The sequence below is a fragment of the Coenobita brevimanus genome, chromosome 60 (assembly GCF_032717465.1).
Source record: "Coenobita brevimanus isolate Jiangsu-jjx chromosome 60, ASM3271746v2, whole genome shotgun sequence".
In the NCBI taxonomy this organism is placed as follows: domain Eukaryota; kingdom Metazoa; phylum Arthropoda; class Malacostraca; order Decapoda; family Coenobitidae; genus Coenobita; species Coenobita brevimanus.
Window position 1 is genome coordinate 13,727,021 of NC_137013.1, and position 21,838 is coordinate 13,748,858.

The 21,838-nt window shown below is 42.7% G+C and overlaps 1 protein-coding gene and 1 pseudogene across 1 annotated transcript; both read left to right on the plus strand.

Moving 5' to 3' along the window:
* The first annotated feature begins 966 nt into the window (after positions 1-966).
* On the plus strand, positions 967-7,352 carry LOC145403285 (uncharacterized; annotated as a pseudogene).
* Positions 7,353-9,581: 2,229 nt separating this feature from the next.
* On the plus strand, positions 9,582-10,562 carry LOC145403286 (histone-lysine N-methyltransferase SETMAR-like). The gene has a single exon (XM_080275095.1). The coding sequence runs from the start codon at positions 9,582-9,584 to the stop codon at positions 10,560-10,562; it is 981 nt and encodes a 326-aa protein (XP_080131221.1).
* The last annotated feature ends 11,276 nt before the right edge of the window (positions 10,563-21,838 follow it).

Below are 21,838 nucleotides of genomic sequence, written 5' to 3' on the forward strand. Positions count from 1 at the left end.
TACTAATCTGTTGAGCTACTATGACAGAGTAACAGACACACTACAGGAAAGAGAAGGATGGGTGGACAGTATCTATTTAGATTTCAAGAAAGCATTTGACACAATACCACACCAAAGACTTTTATGGAAACTGTACCATCAAGGAGGAATTCGAGGCAAACTTGTTGGATGCAAGATTTTCTCATAAAAAGAGAAATGAGAACAGTACTAAGGGGAAATTACTCATCATGGAGAGAAGTGACTAGCGGAGTACCACAGGGCTCAGTGCTGGCACCAATCATTTTTTTAGTGTATATAAATGATCTAGACAGTAACACTGGAAATGAGAGCTATCTGAATATGTTTGCACATGATGCAAAAATACAAAGGAGAATTACTAACACAGACTCTTGTAAAGAACTACAAGAAGAATTAAATAAACTCATAAATGGAGTAATATATACATGACAAATGGAATTCAGCGTGGACAAGTGTCATGTAATCAAGTTTGGTAAAAGTGGAAAAAAACCTGATTAGGATTATAAGTTAGGAAATAAAACCCTACACACATCAGAGAGAGAAAAACTCATTTCCGAGCTTCGGTGAGCATTTTAATGGTGAAATTCTTTGTTATCACATCAAAATCTATCATTTTAGCCAGAAAAAAAAAATCGAAAAATGGCCGGCACTAAGGAGACCCATGGAGCTAAAAATAGCTGGCACGTGGCAGGTTAAGGTCCCTGCACTGATACAACATCTCTTCCTCATCTAGACCCACCCAAGAGCTAGCATTGCAGAAAATATTAAAGCCATCCAAGGGCGGGCTGAAACATGGAAAAGAGGTGAAATCGACAACCTGCTTGAGGAAGCAAGGGCCTTGCAGATAAGAATAAACAACTGAGGCAGAAAAAAAAAAAAAAAAAAAAACAGAACACCAATGATGTGGCAAGGATTTTTGGCAGCATGATGAGACAGGGGAAGGTCTCGATGGTGACAAGATCCCTGTCAGCTGTATCATCAAGTGGAGTACTTGACCTGACAGGAGAAAATATGCAACAACTTAAAGAAAAACACCCGACTGTACGACAAGCAAGTGCCAAGTCAAAGCTTGACAGGAACTACAGTCCTCTAAATCCCATCATATATGACAGGATAGCTGGAGATATGGTGTGGCAGAAAGCAATGGACACACAGGGAGGGGCAGGGCTGTCAGGCCTGGATGCAAAATCTTGGCGAACAATCTTCAGCAACATCAAGTTTGGAGAGGCAGCAACAGACCTGTGTAACACCATTGCCTCACTGGTAAGGAAGCTGGCTTCAAGTCAGTGCAATAACATTGAAGCACTGATGGCTTGCAGCCTAATCCCGCTTAATAAGAATCCTGGATGAAAGCCCATTGGGGTGGGTGAGGTCTTATGATGGATTATAGGAAAGTGCATCATGGAGGTGGTGAAAGATGATGTGAAGCAGGCAGTTGGCAACCTCCAAGTGTGTGCAGGGCAGCAGGCAGGAGGTGAGGCAGCAGTTCACTCCAAGAGGAAAATATATGAGGAAGAGGACTGTCAGGCAGTATTATTAGTTGATGCCTCAAAAGCATTTAATTCCATCAAACGGGAGGCAATGCTGCACAATATCAAGGTTAACCCGCCCCGTCCCGACCACTTTCTCACCAATGGTACCCCCCAATCCCGACCATTTTTCGACCCTTTTTTTTTTTTTTGCTAAAACTTTCGCTTTTGGTCAGAAACAATGGTCAGTCACAAAGAAATTGTTCCTCGGGGTCCATAATTACCCTAAACAGGTATGCCTTGGTCCTACCTGGTCCCGTGTTCTCCGTAGGTGATCTGAGCCTCTAACGTTTTCTATGGTATTATAAGTCTGGGAAACCAATGAAAGTAGATATGTATTTATTACAAACATAAAAACATGTGATAAAAGAGTATATTGGATTTTATACAAAAATAGAGCAGAAATAAGCATTGTACCATCGTGCGAAACGAGCAAAATCGGGCAACTTGGTCACGATGAATCGCTAACATTCGAAAATCATGATACATATCATTTTTTTTACTTACATAATACTTCTACAATAACATTATACCATTTTACATTTTATTGAACTGTTTTTACGTATTCACAGGCCTTTTGATAACATTTAGCATAATGTTAGCGCTTATTTACGTAGTGAGTGAACTCGCTGTGACTGTTGTTTCAACTCGTATTGTGTTTCTTCTACTTACATAATAGTTTCCTAATAACAATATACACTTTTCGACTTTATAGAACTGTTTTGAGATAATTTCAGGCCTTATGTAAATATATAGCATAATAATAGCGCATAATAACACACACGGTGAAGTCGCTATGACTACTATTTCAACTTACAACCTATTTTTGTACTTACATAATAATAATCCACTAACATTGCACATGTTTACACTTGATATAATTGATATCACATAATTTCAGAACTTACGATTCAACTGAGCGTCATATTAGCGTGTACTTACACAGGGAGTGTTATCGCGATATCATTTGTTTCATCTTACACTAGTAATCAACTTATAAAATACCTTACTACTAACATTACAACAAATTCCACTTTATATAATTCCTATCACATACTTACTGACCAGAATGTGGGTGTACTCGTGACATCAATTATTACAACTAACACTATTGTTCAACTTATACATTTTATTCATGCTAACATTACACCCGTTTCCACTTTATATTTTTGCTATCACATATTTACTGACCAGAGTGTTATACTGAGCATCATATTTTCGCAGATTTACACAGTGGGTGTGGTTTTCATATCACTTCTTTCAACTTACATTAATTCTCAACTTATACATTACTTTCCTGAAAACATAACACCAGTTTCAACTTTATATTTGACTTAGCACCTACTGACTGGCCTTACCATTATAATGAGCGTCATTTCGCCTTCCCACACAGTTTCAGTAGTGTAGGAAATTATGATACTCTTTGAAACAAGGCTGAAGGCACAACGCAACATTGCACTCGACACACTCGTACCTTGTGTCTTTTCTCTGAGTGGATGGTCTGACTGTCGAGTGCTTACATACATGGCAGCGACGCTGGGGTTTACGACGGTTTGGGTCAGAAGGGATTGCGCTGGGATAGTGGCGTCCTGCAAGACGTAGGGGAGTCTGGGCAGCCATGGGGGTGCGGGTGCGGTGTGTGGGTCTGTCCTGGGCATGCTTGGCGATTATTTCACGTGCCAGCTCCCTCACAAACCCCTCAAAGGTCTCGGATACTCCGGTGGTCATTGCGTGCAGGTAGTGGGCGTTCAGGACCGTGATGTCGAGCAAGTGGAAAAAGAGATTCTTGTACCACTTCATCGTGGTCCTGGCACAGTCAACACTTGAAATCATCGAGTCTGACTGATCCACTTGCCTCATGTTCAGATTATAGTCCAGTACAGACTCGGGTTTCCATACGTTGCACTTCTTCTCGCTATGGTGATCCACGGAGTCTGTGCGGTGCATCAGGGGGCTGTGAACAGTTGATAGGAGGCAAACTTCCCTGTTGTGGTTCCACAGGGTGGCAAGGATGTTATTGGCCTGGAAGAAAACCACCTCGTTCTTGTCAAGTTTCCTCCCTATCTTGACCATATGGCGACGGTTTCTCTTGACTGTACCACAGACTCCGGTGTCTTGTTGGTGGAGGAACCTAGCGAGAAGAGGGCTAGTGTACCAGTTGTCCAGGTACAACACATGACCACGATGAAGGTACTCTTCTATCATTGTCTTCACCACGGCCCCAGAGAGTCCTATACTCCGATCTTCTGTTATATCTGTCTGTGCGCCCGTGTACAAGACTATGTCTTGCACATAACCAGTCTTGCAGTCACACATAACAAAGATCTTGAACCCAAAACGGTGTCTCTTGCTGGGTATGTCCTGGCTAAAGGAAATATTGCCTCTCCACAACACAAGACTCTCGTCTATGATGAGGTCTCTGTAGGGATAAAATGAGGAGCGGAACATTTCCCGTAAATGATCAAATACCAGCCTAATTCTCCTCATTTTATCTGTGTTATTTGCATTGGCTGGATCTTCTGCATCAAAAAAGTGGAGGCGGCCGAGAATATACTGAAATCTGTTACGACTCATCACCTTCCCAAAGAAAGGTGTGAGGATGATTGGGTCAGTTGTCCAGTAGGCAGGAATTTGGCTTTTCCTTACCACACCCATCAAGAGAACCAGGGCCAAAAATAAGAACATCTCTGAAATTGTTACGGGATAGTCATATTGCTGGGAATGCCTGCTCGTGGTTCCCAAACGTTCACATTCACAGCGCTGTGATCGTGAAAATATATTAGTTTGTTCAACTATGCGCCCCAGAAACGCCTCCCCAAAGAACAAGTGGAAAAAATCCACCCTAGACGAACCTGCATGCACACCTGGAGCCGTGCAACCAGACCGCCACTCCTCAGTGAAAGCGTGAATGATGGGAGTAAAATTACTCCCATCTTCCCAGTTCCACGTGACACCACCGTCTCCAGCCACGTCCCCATCGTCCCATTCGTCAGGGTGGGGAGGTGAGGGTGGTGGAGGAGGTTGGGGAGGTGGAGAGCAGCGCCTCTCATCACTCGCGTTTCTCTTCCCTCTCCCTTTTCCTTTACCCTTTCCCTTCCCTTTCCTTCCTTTCTCCACATCCTGGGGCTGTGGGGAGGAAGTTTGGGAATATGGGGTGGGGCGAAAGACGTGCTGGGGAGTGGCTCCACCTCCTCTCCCCTAGGCCTACGTGTACCACGTGCTCGTGCTGCCTCCCTCATACCACTTGCCCCTTCACCCCACACTACCCCCACACCACTTTCACTTTCACCCCGCGCTGCTGCCACAACACTTTCCCTTTCCCCCAGCAATCCCACCACACCACTTTCCACTTCCCCAGACAAAAGACTTTCACCATACCTTATATGTCTTCTCGCCCCACCTTCTGATCCTCGGGGTGGTATTTTTTTCTTTTCCCAACCATGAGGCTATATCACGTCCTAAGCCGCCATCATCCTCATCGTCCTCATCCTCGTCCTCATCAGATTCGGGATGGAGAGATAGCCGTGCACGTGGTTGGGGAGCAGGCTGGCCTTCCCTTGCCTTACGGTATGTCACATACCACATTTTTCGGGGCGAAGGGACCTCTTCATCACTGCTACTTATTTCTTCCTCTGGCTGGACGTAATTGCGATCTACCACATCATCGTCGAGTGGAGAATCACTATCTCCAGTGAAGGCTTCCAGGGTGGATGCAATTTCCTCGTCTGAGAGACCTTTCCGCGCCATGTCTGACCTGGGTCACTGCTAGCAGGTGAGTGACCGAGACAAGGGTGAGCGCGGGTCATGCGGGGTTCTTATTTTTGGCCCTGGTTCTCTTGATGGGTGTGGTAAGGAAAAGCCAAATTCCTGCCTACTGGACAACTGACCTGGCGGCAGGTAGGGGAGGGTTGGGTACGTGGCCGAATCGAAAATCTCGCGCGAATTTTGAAAATTGTGGAAATTATGAACCTTGCAATTGCAGGACGTTGAAGTACGTCAACGGGATTGGCAGTGACATAACGTGAGGACGTGGAAGTACGTCGACGGGACGCCACGGATTAAATGCCCAGCATTTGCCCAATATGTGGAAAACACGTACAAAGAACCAGCAGACCTCTACATTGTGGGTATGATAGCTGCTCACGATGTCGGTGTAATCCAATCCACAAAAGGAACTACCTAGGGGGACCCCATTGCCATGGCTGTGTACGCCCTGGCTGTGACAGTGCTGCAACCACATATCAAATACGAGGCCACCAATGTAAAACAGGTAGCCTATGCAGATGATCTCACGGGTGCATGCAAGGAAGAGGATGTGAAAAAATGGTGGGACCTTGTAACATCTCATGGCCCTGAAATAGGTTACTGCCCTAATGCAAGTAAATCCATCTTGATCGTGAAACCAGCATACTATCAAGATGCACAGGAGGCATTTAGAGGCACAAACGTGATAGTGACTATGGAAGGACAGAGGCATCTAGGTGCTGTGAGAGGAACTAAGAAATTCAAAGACCAATGTGTGAGTGATAAGGTAAAGACATGGCTAGAAGAAATTCATGTATTATCCAGCCACGCAAAAACAGAACCCCATGCAACATACAGTGCATTTACCTACCGTATGGTGTAAAGCACAAGTGGACCTTCGTGATGAGGACCACACCAGACATCGAGTTGCTGCTATAACCACTGGAGGATGCTATCAGGGATTCATTCCACCCATCTCTAATCAATGGCCACATCCTCACACCAGAAGACAGGGACTACCACCCAGAATGGGAGGCCTTGGAATTATAAATCCAGAAGCCGTGGCAAGCTACGAAGACAGAAATTCACTCAGGCTCACTGAATCCTTGTCACAGAAGATTTGCACCCAAGTTGAGATGAGTGAAATCAACCACCAAAGGCAGAAAGACATAAAGACACAGAGAAGCAAGGAGCAAGAAGCAAGGACCAGCTGCAGCACATAATGGAACATCTTACACCAGACCAGTGCAGAAGAGTTTTGAAATTGCACAGGAGGTTGGAGCATCGAACTGGCTGACAACCCTGCCTCTCAAGGCAAAAGGCTTCCACATCAACAAACAAGAATTTATTGGCGCCATAGCCTTGAGATATGGGTAGCCAATAGAGAACCTACCTCAACACTGTGCCTGTGGCACTGCCTTTGATGCAAACTATGCAGTGATTTGCAAGAAGGGAGGCTTTGTTTGCATCCGAGACGATGAAGTACGCGACCTCACTTGCAAACTGCTGCAGGAAATATGCCATGATGTTATGATTGAGCCAGCTCTACTACCTCTGGACGGCGAGCATTTCACCCACAGAATAGCAAACATATCAAATGATGCAAGAGAGGGTGCCAGTGCTCGAGGTTTTTGGACACGTGGGCAGAGGGCGTTCTTCGACATCAGGATATTCGATCCAATGGCAGCATGTCATCTTGAACTGTCTCTCGAAGCTGCACACAAAAGGAATGAACAAGAAAAAAACAGAAACTATCAAGAAAGGATCCAACTTGTGGACCACGGTCGATTCGCTCCCTTTGTGTTCACAACATCAGGTGGGATGGGTCCAGAAATGGTGAGATTCTACTCAAGACTGGCAGAGGTTCTTTTTGAGAAGAAACGTCAACCACAGAGTTCTGTTATGGCCTGGATGAGATGTCGACTGTCATATTCTCTCGTGAAGTCTGCACTCTTATATCTCAGGGGCACAAGATCATCAGCACCCAGGCCTGTCTCTCTGGCGGGTATGGATTACGAAGGTACTGTGGTCGAGAGTTGCATGGACCAGCGACTCCAATAGATTAATGTCTTTATTTACACTGTAGTATCAATAAATGTAAAATAAAGTAATATAGTAATAGTACATGGTTGGCAACCACAGCTCTTGGCGTGCTCGGGCCAACAGATTGTAATATGAGCTTTAGTGTTAACCTTCACATTACAGCTCCAAATGGTGAACTGTATTAGGAAGGTCGGTTTTGATTTTCACAATATAATTCCCCAATGGATGGAGGTGATTTAGAGAAAAAAAAAGTAGTAGCAGTAGTAGTAGTATCATCATTATTATGATTATCATTACCATTATTATTATTATTATTATTATTATTAGTAGTAGTAGTAGTAGTAGTAGTGGTAGTAGTAGGAGTAGGAGTAGTAGTAATAGTAATAGTAGAAGAAGTAGTAGAAAGAGTAGTAGTAACATTCGTTGTTGTTGTTATACTAGTATCATTATTCACCCCTGACTTCATTTAACAAATATTCTGGCACACATTATTATACAGCAGCAGGGAAACTTATCAAGAATGTAATGTATTCGTTTTATAAGCATTGACATCTAGATTATTCCTCCTCATTCAGCTGATTGTCATAGAGTTGTTCCTCTTTTCTTCCATCCTTCCTCTGCTTTGTCTTACAGATGTTTGGCGCCTCATGTCTCATTATTTAATAATTCCTGACCACTGTCCAGTTCAATATACCCCAGTTTCATGCCGGATTAGTCTTTTCACCCACGTTATCGCCAACATGTATGTTATTATGCCGTATCGATTTTGGTGTAATTATAAATATATTCAATCCACAAAGTCTAACAGCTGACTTAAATGTTGCATAAATTTGTGAAGTGGTAGCCGTTGTGGGAGAGAACTGTACTCTTTTCACTGCATCGTGTTGACAAAGCTCCTACCCAGTGTAGAATTCCAGGGAACTCTGGGCTATAATTTGGATACGAGCTTATACTTAATGTGTCCGCATTTCAAGTGAGGTTTGTACGTCGGACACACTGTACCTGGATACACTACACCTGCAGTCAGTATATAATTCCTTCACAGTTTTGGACCTCTGAATAAATCATTTCGTATTAAAACCATGTACAGTATAGGTACTTATTTTCTGTCAGGTTATCAAGGATGGATTTGACACAGATTTAGGACGACATAACCAAATTACTGATCTTGACTGTACGGCTGTGATCAATAAATGCTTGTTTTATCATGGCCGTCACTGTTCTATGGCTGATAATATACAAATGCAGTCAGTGTAATTTTTACATAATTTGTAGCTTCAAAACTATGAAGAGAGAGTGCATCCCCTTAACGGCTTTTTTTTTTTTTATTGGTTACATTGGCAAGATCTCATTAGGAAGTGACACGGCATGACAACACTATAAAATACTCTTTTTACTCGAATTTGGTCCAGATTTTCTTCCTTTTGCAAACTATTTCACGATACTCAGTGGCAGAAAAAGACGGTATTGTGACTCTACATCCTTTCCACGGCAGCATATTCATGCCCAGCACCATATTCTAGTGTTAAATATATTGCTACAGTCCAGGTTTCAGGACAGAGAGGGCATCTTTAGGCCAGGTTAATGTAAAAAGTGCATATTATTTCATTGGCGATAATGCGTACAGCTTTCACTGTACTCGAGACTTGGCAACGCACATTTTTCTTATTGTCATTTTCAGCCACAGGTTAACCGATTTACCTGGTTTACTGAAGTTGGCCGACACTTAACCACTTGAGAAAACATGTGTGGACGTGACAGAAGAAAATGCCATCCCTACTGCTGATCCACTGTTTATAGCTGTTTTGTCAGTTGTTATCACGCCTTGACATTGATAGGTATCATACTCGGACACTACAGGTGTCCGCAGAGCGTGTGGACGGCTCTTCAAGCATATTATCCAGTAATCAGGTTGTCGAGCAACACAGTCCTGGTATTTTATTAACCCCCCCAGTAAGATGGGACCTTATATCTTACCAGTGCTTGGCCTGAAAAATTTATGGAACTATCAGCCTTTCCATCACAGAATGTTAACAAATACCATTATCTTTGTTTCCATACCGTTATTTATGAGGAATGATTGATAAGTTCATGGCCTAAAGTACAAGGAGATAATCTATACAGTTCTAACTAAATTTACATACAGTTCCAATATTTAAAAGATTATAAAGTTTGAAATTCATAACTGTTTTTTTTTTTTTTTTGTTCCAGCTAAATGAAATTCAGGATTCGGTAATTTTTCAGAAAATGGACAATATCCCACATCCTGAGTCATTTGCTACCTCGGTATCAAGGGCTTATCACCCAAGGAGGTCGACAATTAAGGAGGATGCCTTTTCCTACAGCATGGTTAAGAAGTGGACTGCTGAATTAAACGAGGCAGGGAAAGCCTGGAAGATGACCCTAGTTCAGGAAGGCCTCAGCGAAAGCCTTGAAGATGACCCTCGTCCAGGAAAGGCTGTCACTGTCACCACACAGGAAACCATTGACAAAATCCATGACATGGTCTTAGCTGATCGACGGCATTACATTCCCACAGAGCTGGATATCACCAAGGAATGCATCCATGCAGTTATCCGCTATGAACTCCAAATGATCAGAATTTCAGCTCGCAGGGTCCCGATGCTCCTTGGACCTGATAAGAAGAGGATTCGGCACAACATGTCAGAGGACAAGCTTGTTATTTTTTATGCAGATCCCGAGAGATTTCTCCGGCGATTCGTGAAAATGGATGAGACTGGGGTGCAACATTTCCAGCCAAAGGTGAAAGAACTGTCAAGGCAGTGGAAACATGCAGGATCTCTGGCTCCCAAGAAGACCAAGTCGGTGATGTCTGCAGGGAAGGTGATGGCCTCAGGTTTTTGGGATGCAGGAGTGCTGATGGTGGATTACCTGGAAAAGGGTCACACTGTCACCAGGGTCTACGATGCTGATCTCTTGAGGCAGCTAAGAGAGAAAATTAAGAATCGGTGTGAGAAGCTGACAGGAGGGGTGCTCTTCCGTCAAGACAACGCTCCAGTTCACAAGTTCACGGTGGCCATTGCTGCTATCCATGACTGTGGATTCCGACCTATTGAACACCCACCCTATTCACCTGATTTGGTGCCCTCAGACTACTACCTGTTCCCCAGGCTGAAAAAGGAGCTCAGCAGTCACCAGTTTGTCACTGAAACTGACGCCATTGATGTTGTAGATCACTTCTTGGAGGCCCAAGATGCTAACTTATAAAAGAGGGGTCCATATGCTTCATGATCACTGGACAAACTGTGTAGCCTACATTTGCAAGGAGACTATGTTGAAAAGCGACTGTGTTAATTTGTCTAAAATTAAATATTTGTACCTTTGACCACGAATTTATCAACCACCCTTCATAGCTATCAACGACCAGTTCTGACCAAAAAGTATAAAAAAAAAAAAAAAAAAAGATTTTCGCATATTTTCCCGTGTCGCGATTTCTGACAATTTTGAGCCATCACGTTGAGCCCAATTGCCTTTTTTTTTTAATTATCTGACACTCCCTGGACTTACTCCAACCTAACACAAAAACAATTAAATCGATATCTATTACCGTTCCAGTGAAAGAAACGAAAGAACGGACGTACACACACACATTTGACTTTATTTAGATTACGGCTTCACACAACACGTTGATTTTACTTTCGGGGAGGGGGCCTCCAATAGTGTAGGAGTAACTGGGACTTAGTTAACGCTGACAATACGATAACTACTTTTTCATTTTAGATGAGGAAGTATCTACAGTATAGGAGCAAGCCTCTCCATGAGTCACTGGCTAATTGGCAGGGGTTCTTAACCTGGGGTCCATGGGCCCCCAAGGGGTCCATGGATGGGATACAGGGGGTTCGTGAAGGTAAGAATAATTTAGATCAATATAGCGAGATTGCGTGATGCCGTTTGGCGTCATTAACTTAAAAGAAAAAAAAAATTGAATTCTTTAAGAATTCTGGTGTTCACTGAAACAAGCCTACCCTCGTCTGGTAAAGGAAGCTATCGGTGCTCTGATTCTGTTTGCAACTACATACCTTTGTGAGTCAGGGATTTCAGTGCTTGTTTCTATCAAAATGAAAAGTCGAAATCAACTGGATGTCAACGATGAAATGCGTGTTGCCTTGTCAAAGACCACTCCACAATTTCACCTTATTCAAGCCAAACAGCAACAACAACCCTCACACTGAAATGTACTTTTTAGCAGACCTAAAGTTTTGTTTTGTTTAATTAGCCCAAGTTGGATGTATTTCATTTTTTCGAGTGGCCATTAGTTTTTGCATGAAAAAGAGTGAGAAACATAATTCTTTGTAAAGACTGTTTTATACTTTGTGATACACTGCGTGAGGTAGTTTTCAATAAAATAATGTATATTCATTGCATGCAAATTCCTGCGTTTGTGCTTATGTGCATTTTTGTAGGGAAGGGGTTCATAGCTTTCACCAGATTCTCAAAGGGGTCCATGACTCAAAAAAGGTTGAGAACCACTGGGCTAAAGGTTTTCAGAAACCAGCTACTTCATTCCAGTAGACTCTACCAGAGTCTTGTATAAGGACCCAAGCTCCCGTATCTGTCTACTGTAGTATTATCACATACATATTAACAAAGGCACAGGCCGGTATATTTCCACCAACTAAAACTTACACCAATGACTGGGTGGAAAAGATCCGAAAGCCACCACATGGAAAAAAAAAACAGGAGCTGAGCCCACACCACTGCCTGACTCCACAGGCTCACAGTGAGCACTGATGCTACTGAGATGTTTCACTGCTCGGCCCACTACACATGCGCTGGTCACGTGATGCACATGGCGTTGGGTGAAAATCACCCGGGCTTTGTTCATTGGTGTAAATACAACTTCATATCCTCTTTCTTGTTAGTTAAATAATTCTAATATCGCCTATCAAAATTAAATTGGTAAGGAAGGGGTGTTAGGGAGCTTCCTTAACTGATGAAAATATGGGCCTTGGACATCACCAGCCCCTTGTATGGTATTCACTGAAAGTTGAATTGATAATGAAAGACTGAAATAATGGCTATAATACACATTACAGATGCCCCATAAACAAAAAAAAAAATGAGCTGCCGACAAAAAAGTTTATCTGTCAGTCTATCTATACATCTATACCCAGATGCCTTAATCCTGTCTGAGGTGGCCACAAGCAAGTCTCATCCATGTCACTTTGTCCTCTGCCATTTCGCTGCCCTCCCCCCAACTTACACCCCCCCCCTCTCTCATATGCCTCTCTACTTCAAACCCTCTATCTCATCCTCGGTTTTCCCCTCCCTCCCACTTCCACCACATCACATATACACTCTCCTTATTACTCTCTGACTTCCCATCCTCTCCAAATGGCCAAACCACTTTAGGATACTTTTTTTTTTTTTTTTTTTTTTTTTTTTTAATGTCTACATCCACACCACAGTGCTCCCTCAGTTCCTCATTTGTCAGCCTGTCTCTCCATGTAACTCCACACTCTCCTTCAAATAAGTCAGTTCCATTGCTCTCAGTCTGACTTGTGTCCTTCCAACAATGTTCAAGCTTCACTTCCAAACGTCAGAGGGAGGATCACAATACTGTCAAGTAGCGACTTTTTTTTACTTCCATGCTCACATCTATTTCTTATTACTGCTTTCAGTGAATCAGCAACCTTTCTTCCCTGCTGTACTCTTTCAAGCATTTCATTCTCCAGACTTCCATCCTTACTCCTCACACTATCCAAGGACTTAAATGCACTCACATTTTCCATTTCCTCATACCCAGCCCCGTTGTGCATTCAGTGACTTCATTTCTCTTCCCTACATTCTGTATTTTACAATTTCTCCTGAACTCAGTCACCAAGTAGTTCTCCTTCATCTTCACTTAACGATACATTATCATCTGCAAACAAAAGAATGGGAAGTTCTCAAATGCTGCCTTTCCTGATTAGGGCCGCTACAATAGCTATGGCTCTTCCTTGTATCCCTTTCAAAACTCCATTTGATGTACATGTTGAACAACCTTGGAAACATGACACATCCCTGTTTCAATCCAACATTCAGACAGAAAAATTCACGCAGTACACCATCCACACATACTGGAGCCCAAGTGCTCTCATACATACTCTTCACGACATTCAACAGTTTCCTATTTACTCCATATATTTTATATATTTTCCATATTCTTGTTTACCCACTCTGTCATATGCTTTATCCAGATCCATGAAGGTAGCATAGAGCTTCCTTCCCTTCTCTAGAAACTTCTTCATTAAACACCTTAAGAATAAAATCTGATCTACACAACCTCTTCCCTTCCTGAAACCTCCCTGCTCTTATCCAACTTAATCACTTGTTGTCTCCCTAACTCTATCAATAAGTATACTACCATATAATTTTCCTATTACACTAAGGAGGCAAATACCTCTGTGATTACTATACACATTTTTCCCTGTTTCTTTTGTACAAAGGAATAATTAAACCTAACTTCAAAAGCTCCAGGGCTCTATTTTCCCCCCAGGGCAATTTGCACATCATCCATATCCACTCTACTCTTACCTCTCTCCCATGCTTGAAAATTTTGCCACGCACTCCAACAATTCCTGGGGCTTCCCCCATTTTGACTTTCTTCATCGCTTCCACAACTTTCATCGTACTGATCTCTTCCTTCCTTCTCATCTCCCTACTTCTCACAGCCATTCCCCAACCACTTATATTAGCATTACATCCATTCTCTATACTTAACAATTCCTTAACATGTTCTCTCTTTCTGCTCACCTTTTCTCCCTTCTCCATCAGCAATCTGCCATTTTTATCTTCCACTCCCCTACTACATTCTTTATCGCTCTGTCTTAACCCGCCCCGTCCCGTTGACACATGGGTACTTTGCAACGATTTGCATTTGCCAGTCCCGGCGACGTACCAGTACGTCGTGCAATTGCAAGGTCCCTAATTTGCACAATTTTCAACTTTCGCACGTGATTTTTCGTATGTATACACGGGACACCTTCCTCTATTCCTCTACAAGATGCCAAGCAGGGACAATGCCTTACACCGCATAACCTCCCCCCTCCCCCCTCACGCCATTGTCTTGGCAAAGGACCTGTTACCAGTGGCCTGGCTAGTAAAGATTCCCCAATTGATGACAATGTGGAGGACAATGTTTACATAGCATTAAAAGAAGAAACAGCCAGAAATAATGATCAGGTAATGTGGCAAAAAAAGGTCAGGTATGGTGATTAGTTAGTGAGTGAAACAATGCTTATAATACCTTTATTACTGCTTGAAAACCAATATACTCTCATACTACATATAAATTTGTACCAAGTAAATAAATAAATACCGTTTATGAGTGGATAAAATAGTTACCTTCCCATAGAACTCGTTTTCTTTGGTGCCAGCATGTTAGAAAACCCAGTCAGGTAAGGAGGAACTCCTACCTGGATTGGGTATTTTAAACCTCAGGTGAGTGATTTCTCTATGAATTTTCGATGTTTCTCACCAAAAGCGAAGGTTTTAGCCAATTTTTTTTTTTTCGAAAATACCTCGGGACTGGGGGATGTCGGAGGTGCGGAAAACCTCAGGACATGACGGGTTAAACTCCTTATCTCCTTCCAGAATATTATCTTACATTCCCTCCACTTTTCACACAAATTCCTTCCAAGCTCCTCATCCACGCTCTTCTTGCTCACTCTTACTTGCTCACTCTTCTCTTCTCTGCATATAACTATTTTGTCTCTCCTATTCTGTAAATATAACTCCCTGTTCTGTCTCTCAACTTCCTTCTTGCCTCTGCTTCCCGAGCACACCCTATATGCTTTCTTTCATTACGCCACAGATTGTCTCACCTCATCAACCAAGCTGTTCCTTGCATCCCCTTTCCTCTTCTGTTCGCCCCACATTCCACCCCATGTGCTGCACAGATTTCTTCTGTGAATACCATGCACTCACATTCCTCATCTGCTCCATATCAAATCTGTCCAATCGCACCTCCGTTTCTCTCATAATTTTGCATTTTTCTTTTATCCTCCTGCAGTCTCTGTACCCTTCTTCGTATGGACTGCTTCCTCTTGTGCCTGTCTCTTTCTATTCATCCAGTGTATTTGTACACTAACTTTCACCACAACTACTGTAAGTGCTGGTCAAAGTGTTCAAATCATCAATCTCTTCCAGCTCTTACATCCAGCATATATCATCTCATTCTCCCATCCACTCACACATAAGCAGCTATTGTATTCCATTCATTCAGTTCACCACCCACCCTCCTCATCACCTGTCACATACACCTGTCGATGATTTTGTTCCTGAGTAGGGTATTTGTTGTTAGTTGAGGACCTTACCATAATGTCCATGAACAATCTCCCAGGATCATGGTTTGAAGGTTATTTTCAGTTAAAGTGAGGATGCCAAACAAAATATGCCAGGGTACACCTCGCAGAAATGTCGGTTAACTTTACAAGTGGCCAAAATCCAAGAAGGCCACCAACCGGCTTTTGCAAAAATATAAAGCGGCATATCTCTGCAAGTTTTTCACCCACAGATGTAATCTTGGTGTCTAGATGTATGTTTTGAGGTCAAGGAATCCATATATGATGTCAAAATTTAGCATGTTGTATTAGGTTTAGTGTTAGAGGTGCATTTGGCCCAATAATTACCCGCAACACTGAACAAATTAACCTATTCTCTGTAAACACAATTAAACATTGTAAAATTAAACATATATTTATTCACATTTTGTCACAGATAATTAATCATCATCATCCACATCATCATCTTCTTCTTCATCCTCATCATCATCTGTATCATCTTCATCATCGTTAATTTCTCTCGAGTCACCGTTGTCTGCATATACCACAAACTGGCACTGAACTGCTTCACTTAACTGTCTGGGCAAAGCTGGTTTGGTGTATTGCACAGGTGTACAAACACCTTTAACCCCTTAACCACAGGGCGTCACTTTCGTGACGCTCGAGCACAATGGATCATACTGTGGGGCATCACTTTTGTGATTCTGTTATTTTGAATTCTCCCGGGTTTACAAGTGGTGGCTTGTATCATTTATCAGTACTGCCAATGTCCAACAATAGTCAGCGCTCCTAATGTCATCTGTACTCCCATCCATTGCTGACAATTTAGCCATTTTTCCCCGTTCTTGACTCCCTTCTCTACCTCCCCTCCATTACTCTCTCCTCTCGTCTGCCCGGCCGCGCTGCACTAAGCAAATCTTCCCCAGAATTTTCCACTGATTTCATCCATTGAAAAAACCCCATGCCCTATTCTTATACAAAATAATATATAATAATATATACAAAAAAGAAATAAGGTAAATGATAGTGCCATACACCTGGAATTGGCTAATTATCACCTGACAACACCTCACGTGCACTAGTTCGCTAATTTCCTCTGGTAATTTCACCATGAAATATGTCATATAATTGATTCTCGTAATATATATATATATATATATATATATATATATATATATATATATATATATATACATATATATATATATATATATATATATATATATATATATATATATATATATATATATATATATATATATATATATATACATATAAGAATGGAAGGGAGAAGCCTAAGTGATATTTACATTCACCTGGAACTGCCTATTTTTTTTAATGAATTGTCGAGATTTCCTACCAATCATTTTATAGCATGTAAATTAGCAGCTGTCACCCTATTGACATTGTCAACCCTTGCCTGCCCATATACACCACATCATTCAGTTCCATGTTGTCCTCTAAGGTGAAACTATGCGGCACTCGGGCCCCGCCATTTCTCCCGCTCCTGCACCCATTGCAAAGGTCCCTGTGACCTCTACCCCTACAAAAACTAGTGTGGGAAGCAGTAAAGGACTAAGTGACTCAGCAGTGGAATGTGAACTGGCAGAAATATCAATGATAATGATGGATAGTGACTTTGATCCTTTGGGTGAATCATGTGATGAACTTTGGGAGGAAATTGTGACAAAAACTCCTAGTACGAGTGCTTCAGTGTCTCAAGGTATCCCTAGCTCCAAAGGAAAGGAGCCCTTAGTGCAGCAAGGGAAGGAACTTGGGAAGGGAGTGAAAAGGCGGCGGGTTAGCCCCGGAACAATGACCCTGAGTGGCCCAGCCCGCCATGAGTCCCAGGGTGAATCACCTCCCCGCTCCCCCAACCCCACCTCACTAATTTCTTTCTCAACTTCAGCGGAATATTCTCCTGAGTCTTCGTCTCCGGAGTCTCCACCAGCACCTACAGTGAAGGCAGGCCGTAGGGGAAGAGGTAAATCCCTGACACATAAAGGTAGAGTAGCAACTAGAGTAAGGGCTGCTAGTGCTACACGGCAACCTAGGGTCAGTGAGAGTGACATTGAAACAGCCTAGTCTGCCTCACAGCCACCCTCCATCCTCACCCACCCTACACCGCAATGACAGGGAATCCTGGACGCCTTCGTGTGGACGGAAGGTTCCGATTTCATCCCTGAACATCATTTCAATGAGAGTTCCTCAGGGATACAGCCTGCCTTCACTCTTGATGAGGATGCTGAGTGTGTGGACTGTCTTTTGGCCTTCCTTGATGACGAAGTCATGCAGCACATATGTGATGAGACAAACAGGTACGAGTCACAATGTGCTGCAAGTGGTGCAGGTGCAGCGAAGATGCTACAGTGGACCGTGCTGGGAGTGCAGGAGCTGTATGTGTTCTTCGCCCTCATGCTTCTCATGCCACATTCAAAGAAGCATGAGTTGGAAGAATACTGGTCCGTGGACCCCTTACTACCCTCACCCACCATCAATAAGTACATGGCCAGAGATCGCTTCCGGAACATCATGGGAAACCTGCACTTCGCCAACAACGATGTACCTTCCTAGACTGACCCACTCTGGAAGATCCGGGAGATTCTGAGCAGAATGAAGGATAAATTTATGTCATTCTTCCACCCATTTCAGATGGCTGTCATAGTCGAATCTTTGGTTTTGTTCAGAGGACGTCTTAGGTTTCTACAGTACATTCCAAGCAAATGCCATCGCTTTGGAATCAAGTTCTTTGTACTGTGCAACTGTAAGACGGGATATATCCATGACTTCGTCATCTATTCAGCCAGCACTGTTGATCTGGACAGAACACACCCCCTTGGCTTCTCAGGCTGTGTAGTGAAAATGCTGCTTGAAAGGTATTTTGGTGGGAATCATGTGCTGTATACTGACAACTACTATACAGCACCGAAACTTGCCAAATACCTTTCAGAGCACAGTGTTGGCTCCTGTGGCGCTGTCAAGAGCAATCATGCCAACTTCCCCAAATTCCCCGAGGCAGGAAACTCGCAGTGAGAAGACGTGCACCTACGCAAGTCTGAGAAGAAGCTGGCAATACGGTGGCATGACAAGAGGGTCGTGCACATGCTCACCACCGTACACAAGGGGGAACTGAAAGACAGTGGGAAGGTCGACCATAGGACAGGCAAGCCTGTGAGGAAACCTGATGCTGTCATCGACTATAATATCAACATGCGGCTGGTGGACAAGTCCAACATGATGATTGGAGAGATCGACTGCCTCAGGAAGAATACTAGGTGGTACAGGAAAGTTTTTCTGCATCTCATTGACATGACGATGCTGAACGCCTTCATCCTGTACAAGATGAAGGTAAAGCCACTCAAGGCCTTCTCCCTGAGGCTGTTCGCCAGGACTTGTGTTCAGCAGCTGCTTGAAAGATATGGTAGGGTGACAGCAGCAGCTCCAAGGCGCCATTCTGCTAGACTTCCTGACAGACTTGAGCAGAGGGCGTACATGGATCGGCATAGACTGGTGCAAATGCCTGCCACAACCATGGGGAAGGCTGCGATCCATAGGTGCCAGGTATGTCCACATACCACCATACACACACCTGAGCACAAGCGTACCTCTTGGCAGTGCGCTGAGTGCCAGATTCCCCTCTGCGTTATCTGCTTCTTTGATTACCACAGCCTGAAGCAGTTCTAAAAGTGCAAGCGGAAAATGTAAATAATGAGTAAATTATGTGTAAAAAATGTGTAAATAGCAAGTGAAAGCAATGGATGTAAATATGATTGAACAGTGTAATATAGTTTTATAAGTTACTGCAGGCAACAGTGCATAACATAGTTTAAGTAATATAGAAGTGTAAATACTGAAAATACAATAGAAAATGTAAATAGAAATGTAAATAATTAGTAATATAAGAATATGAGTACAAATACTTGAAGTTATGACAGTGAAAGTGAAACCTTGGCTCTCTACGTAGTTTACTGAAAGGGAAATTGAATGCCTACGGTGACAATAAACTACTATTACTGAAGGAAACTTATGGATAAATACTGCAGATATATATAAGTGTTATAAAAAAATAGGAATATAAAGTGTGAGTGTTTTTATAAATGACAGAATGCCAGCGGGGAATGAGCGCAAGTGGGAACCTCATACGCGCTCGTAATTTTCATTGCCTTCACGGTGTTTTTTTTCGGAGTATGGATTCCAAACTATTTGAAAATCATAGAATAGTTTCTAGTGATAATACCAGGCTGTGGTAATCATATTATGGGGTGTCGGGAAGTGTAAAGTGGAGACTTCATTACCCAAATTCAGAAGTCTCCACAAGTCCTACGGTACTCGACGAAGGCTCAACAAACATCCCAGGAGAAAGCTAAAGGTATGTGCCATAAGCATATATAATTATAATATTCTAGGACTAATAACTGATTTTTTGCAAATATTTTTAAAAAGTCAGTCGGAGCGCGAATATCCTCGCGGGACACGCAAGGAGCGCCAAAACAACCCCACGGTGTAGGGGTTAAGTGTCCAGGAATGGTTAAGTGGTGATGGGTGTGCCTCAACCTTATCATAGTCGAGGAGGATGAAAGCCTAGTAGTTCACCCTTTCCATCGTAAGGTCATGTGAGTCTGTCTGGTGGGAGTCTGAGTGTTGACCTGTGCTTCATTTGCTTCCATTTTCGTGCACATTCTTCTCTGAAAGACTTTCTTAATTTGTCATTGTAAATGAACTTTATTGTGAACATGGCCATGTCATTCAGCAATGGCTGTGTCACAGGAAGACCTTGTCCAACTGAGTGCAATAGGCAACCTGCCTCTTCTGATGAAATTGCCTTGTCAGTGAATGCTGTTTTGCTGTGACCAGAGAAGGCTGCTGCAGTATCACATCCACTGTACACATGTAATGGTGTCAGGACTACATATTATAATTACAAATCATAATAGATAGATAGATACATAGATAGATAGACAGCCCTCTGCAAGCCTGGGAAAAGGAAATGAGTTTGCAAGTTACACTGAGGAAAGCTGATGACAGCGGCCAGTAAGGAGATGATGCAGTTAGCTGTCAGCAGTCCTCTCGTGAACAAAGACATAGTAACCATACACACACATATACACACATACTCACACACAGGCTTCTTAAACTTTCCATCCACGAGGAACACACGTGATACGTCTCCTGTTTCACCAGAATTTAGGAAAGAAAGCTCAGAAGGAGACAAGCCTTAGAACAGGCAGGTAATGGGGAGAAGGGCTTAGCAACTTGAGACAGAGAGAGAGAGAGAGACAGAGAGAGAGAGAGGGAGCAAGAGCGAGACAGAGACTTGTTAATATTTCCAAGACAAATAAAAATAGTCCCATACTATTCTTTACCTCTCCTGTCACTACATGACAAATGGGAAGCTACTCCAAGATATAAGGAAATAAATTTCTTAGGCCACAAATTAAGTTCTGATGGTATTCACACCACTGATGATAAAATACAGGCAGTGAGAGATTTTCCTGAACCCACTACGACTGACGAAGTTAGACAATTTTTAGGTCTGGCTGGGTACTATAGGTCATTCGTACCACAGTTCTCTCAAATAGCCTTCCCTCTGTTCCAACTACTCAAAAAAGATGCTGTATTCCAATGGGAAGAAGAACAAAAAAGGGCATTTAACAATCTAAAAATTAAACTAACAAATGCACCTTGTTTAGCATATCCGAATTACACAAAATCATTTCTTATTTGTACAGACGCATCAGTTAAAGGATTAGGGGCTGTACTGATGCAGGAAGATAAAAGAGGAAAGAATCAACCAATTGCATTTGCCAGCAGACAAACAAGAGGTGCGGAGAAAAATTATTGCACTACAGACTTAGAGGCACTTGCAGTGGTTTTTGCATTACGAAAGATTCGAGATTTGGTATATGGTTACGAAATCCACTTATTCACCGACCATAAACCACTGGTAGGTATGTTTAAAGAAAAACTCCTTTCTGGGAGGAGAGCAAGATGGAAATGTACAGTTGAAAACTACAATGTAGAAATTCATTATATACAAGGTAAAATGAACATAGTAGCTGACGCATTATCTAGGAACCCGAACACAATTCAGGTCGCGGCGTTAGATCTCAAAGGAAATATCCCAATCCACGAGGATATCGCAAAGACACAAAGACTTGACCTAATATGGTCTAAAGTAAGGAGATGACATACAATTACCCAAACTGCATGTCCCACTTG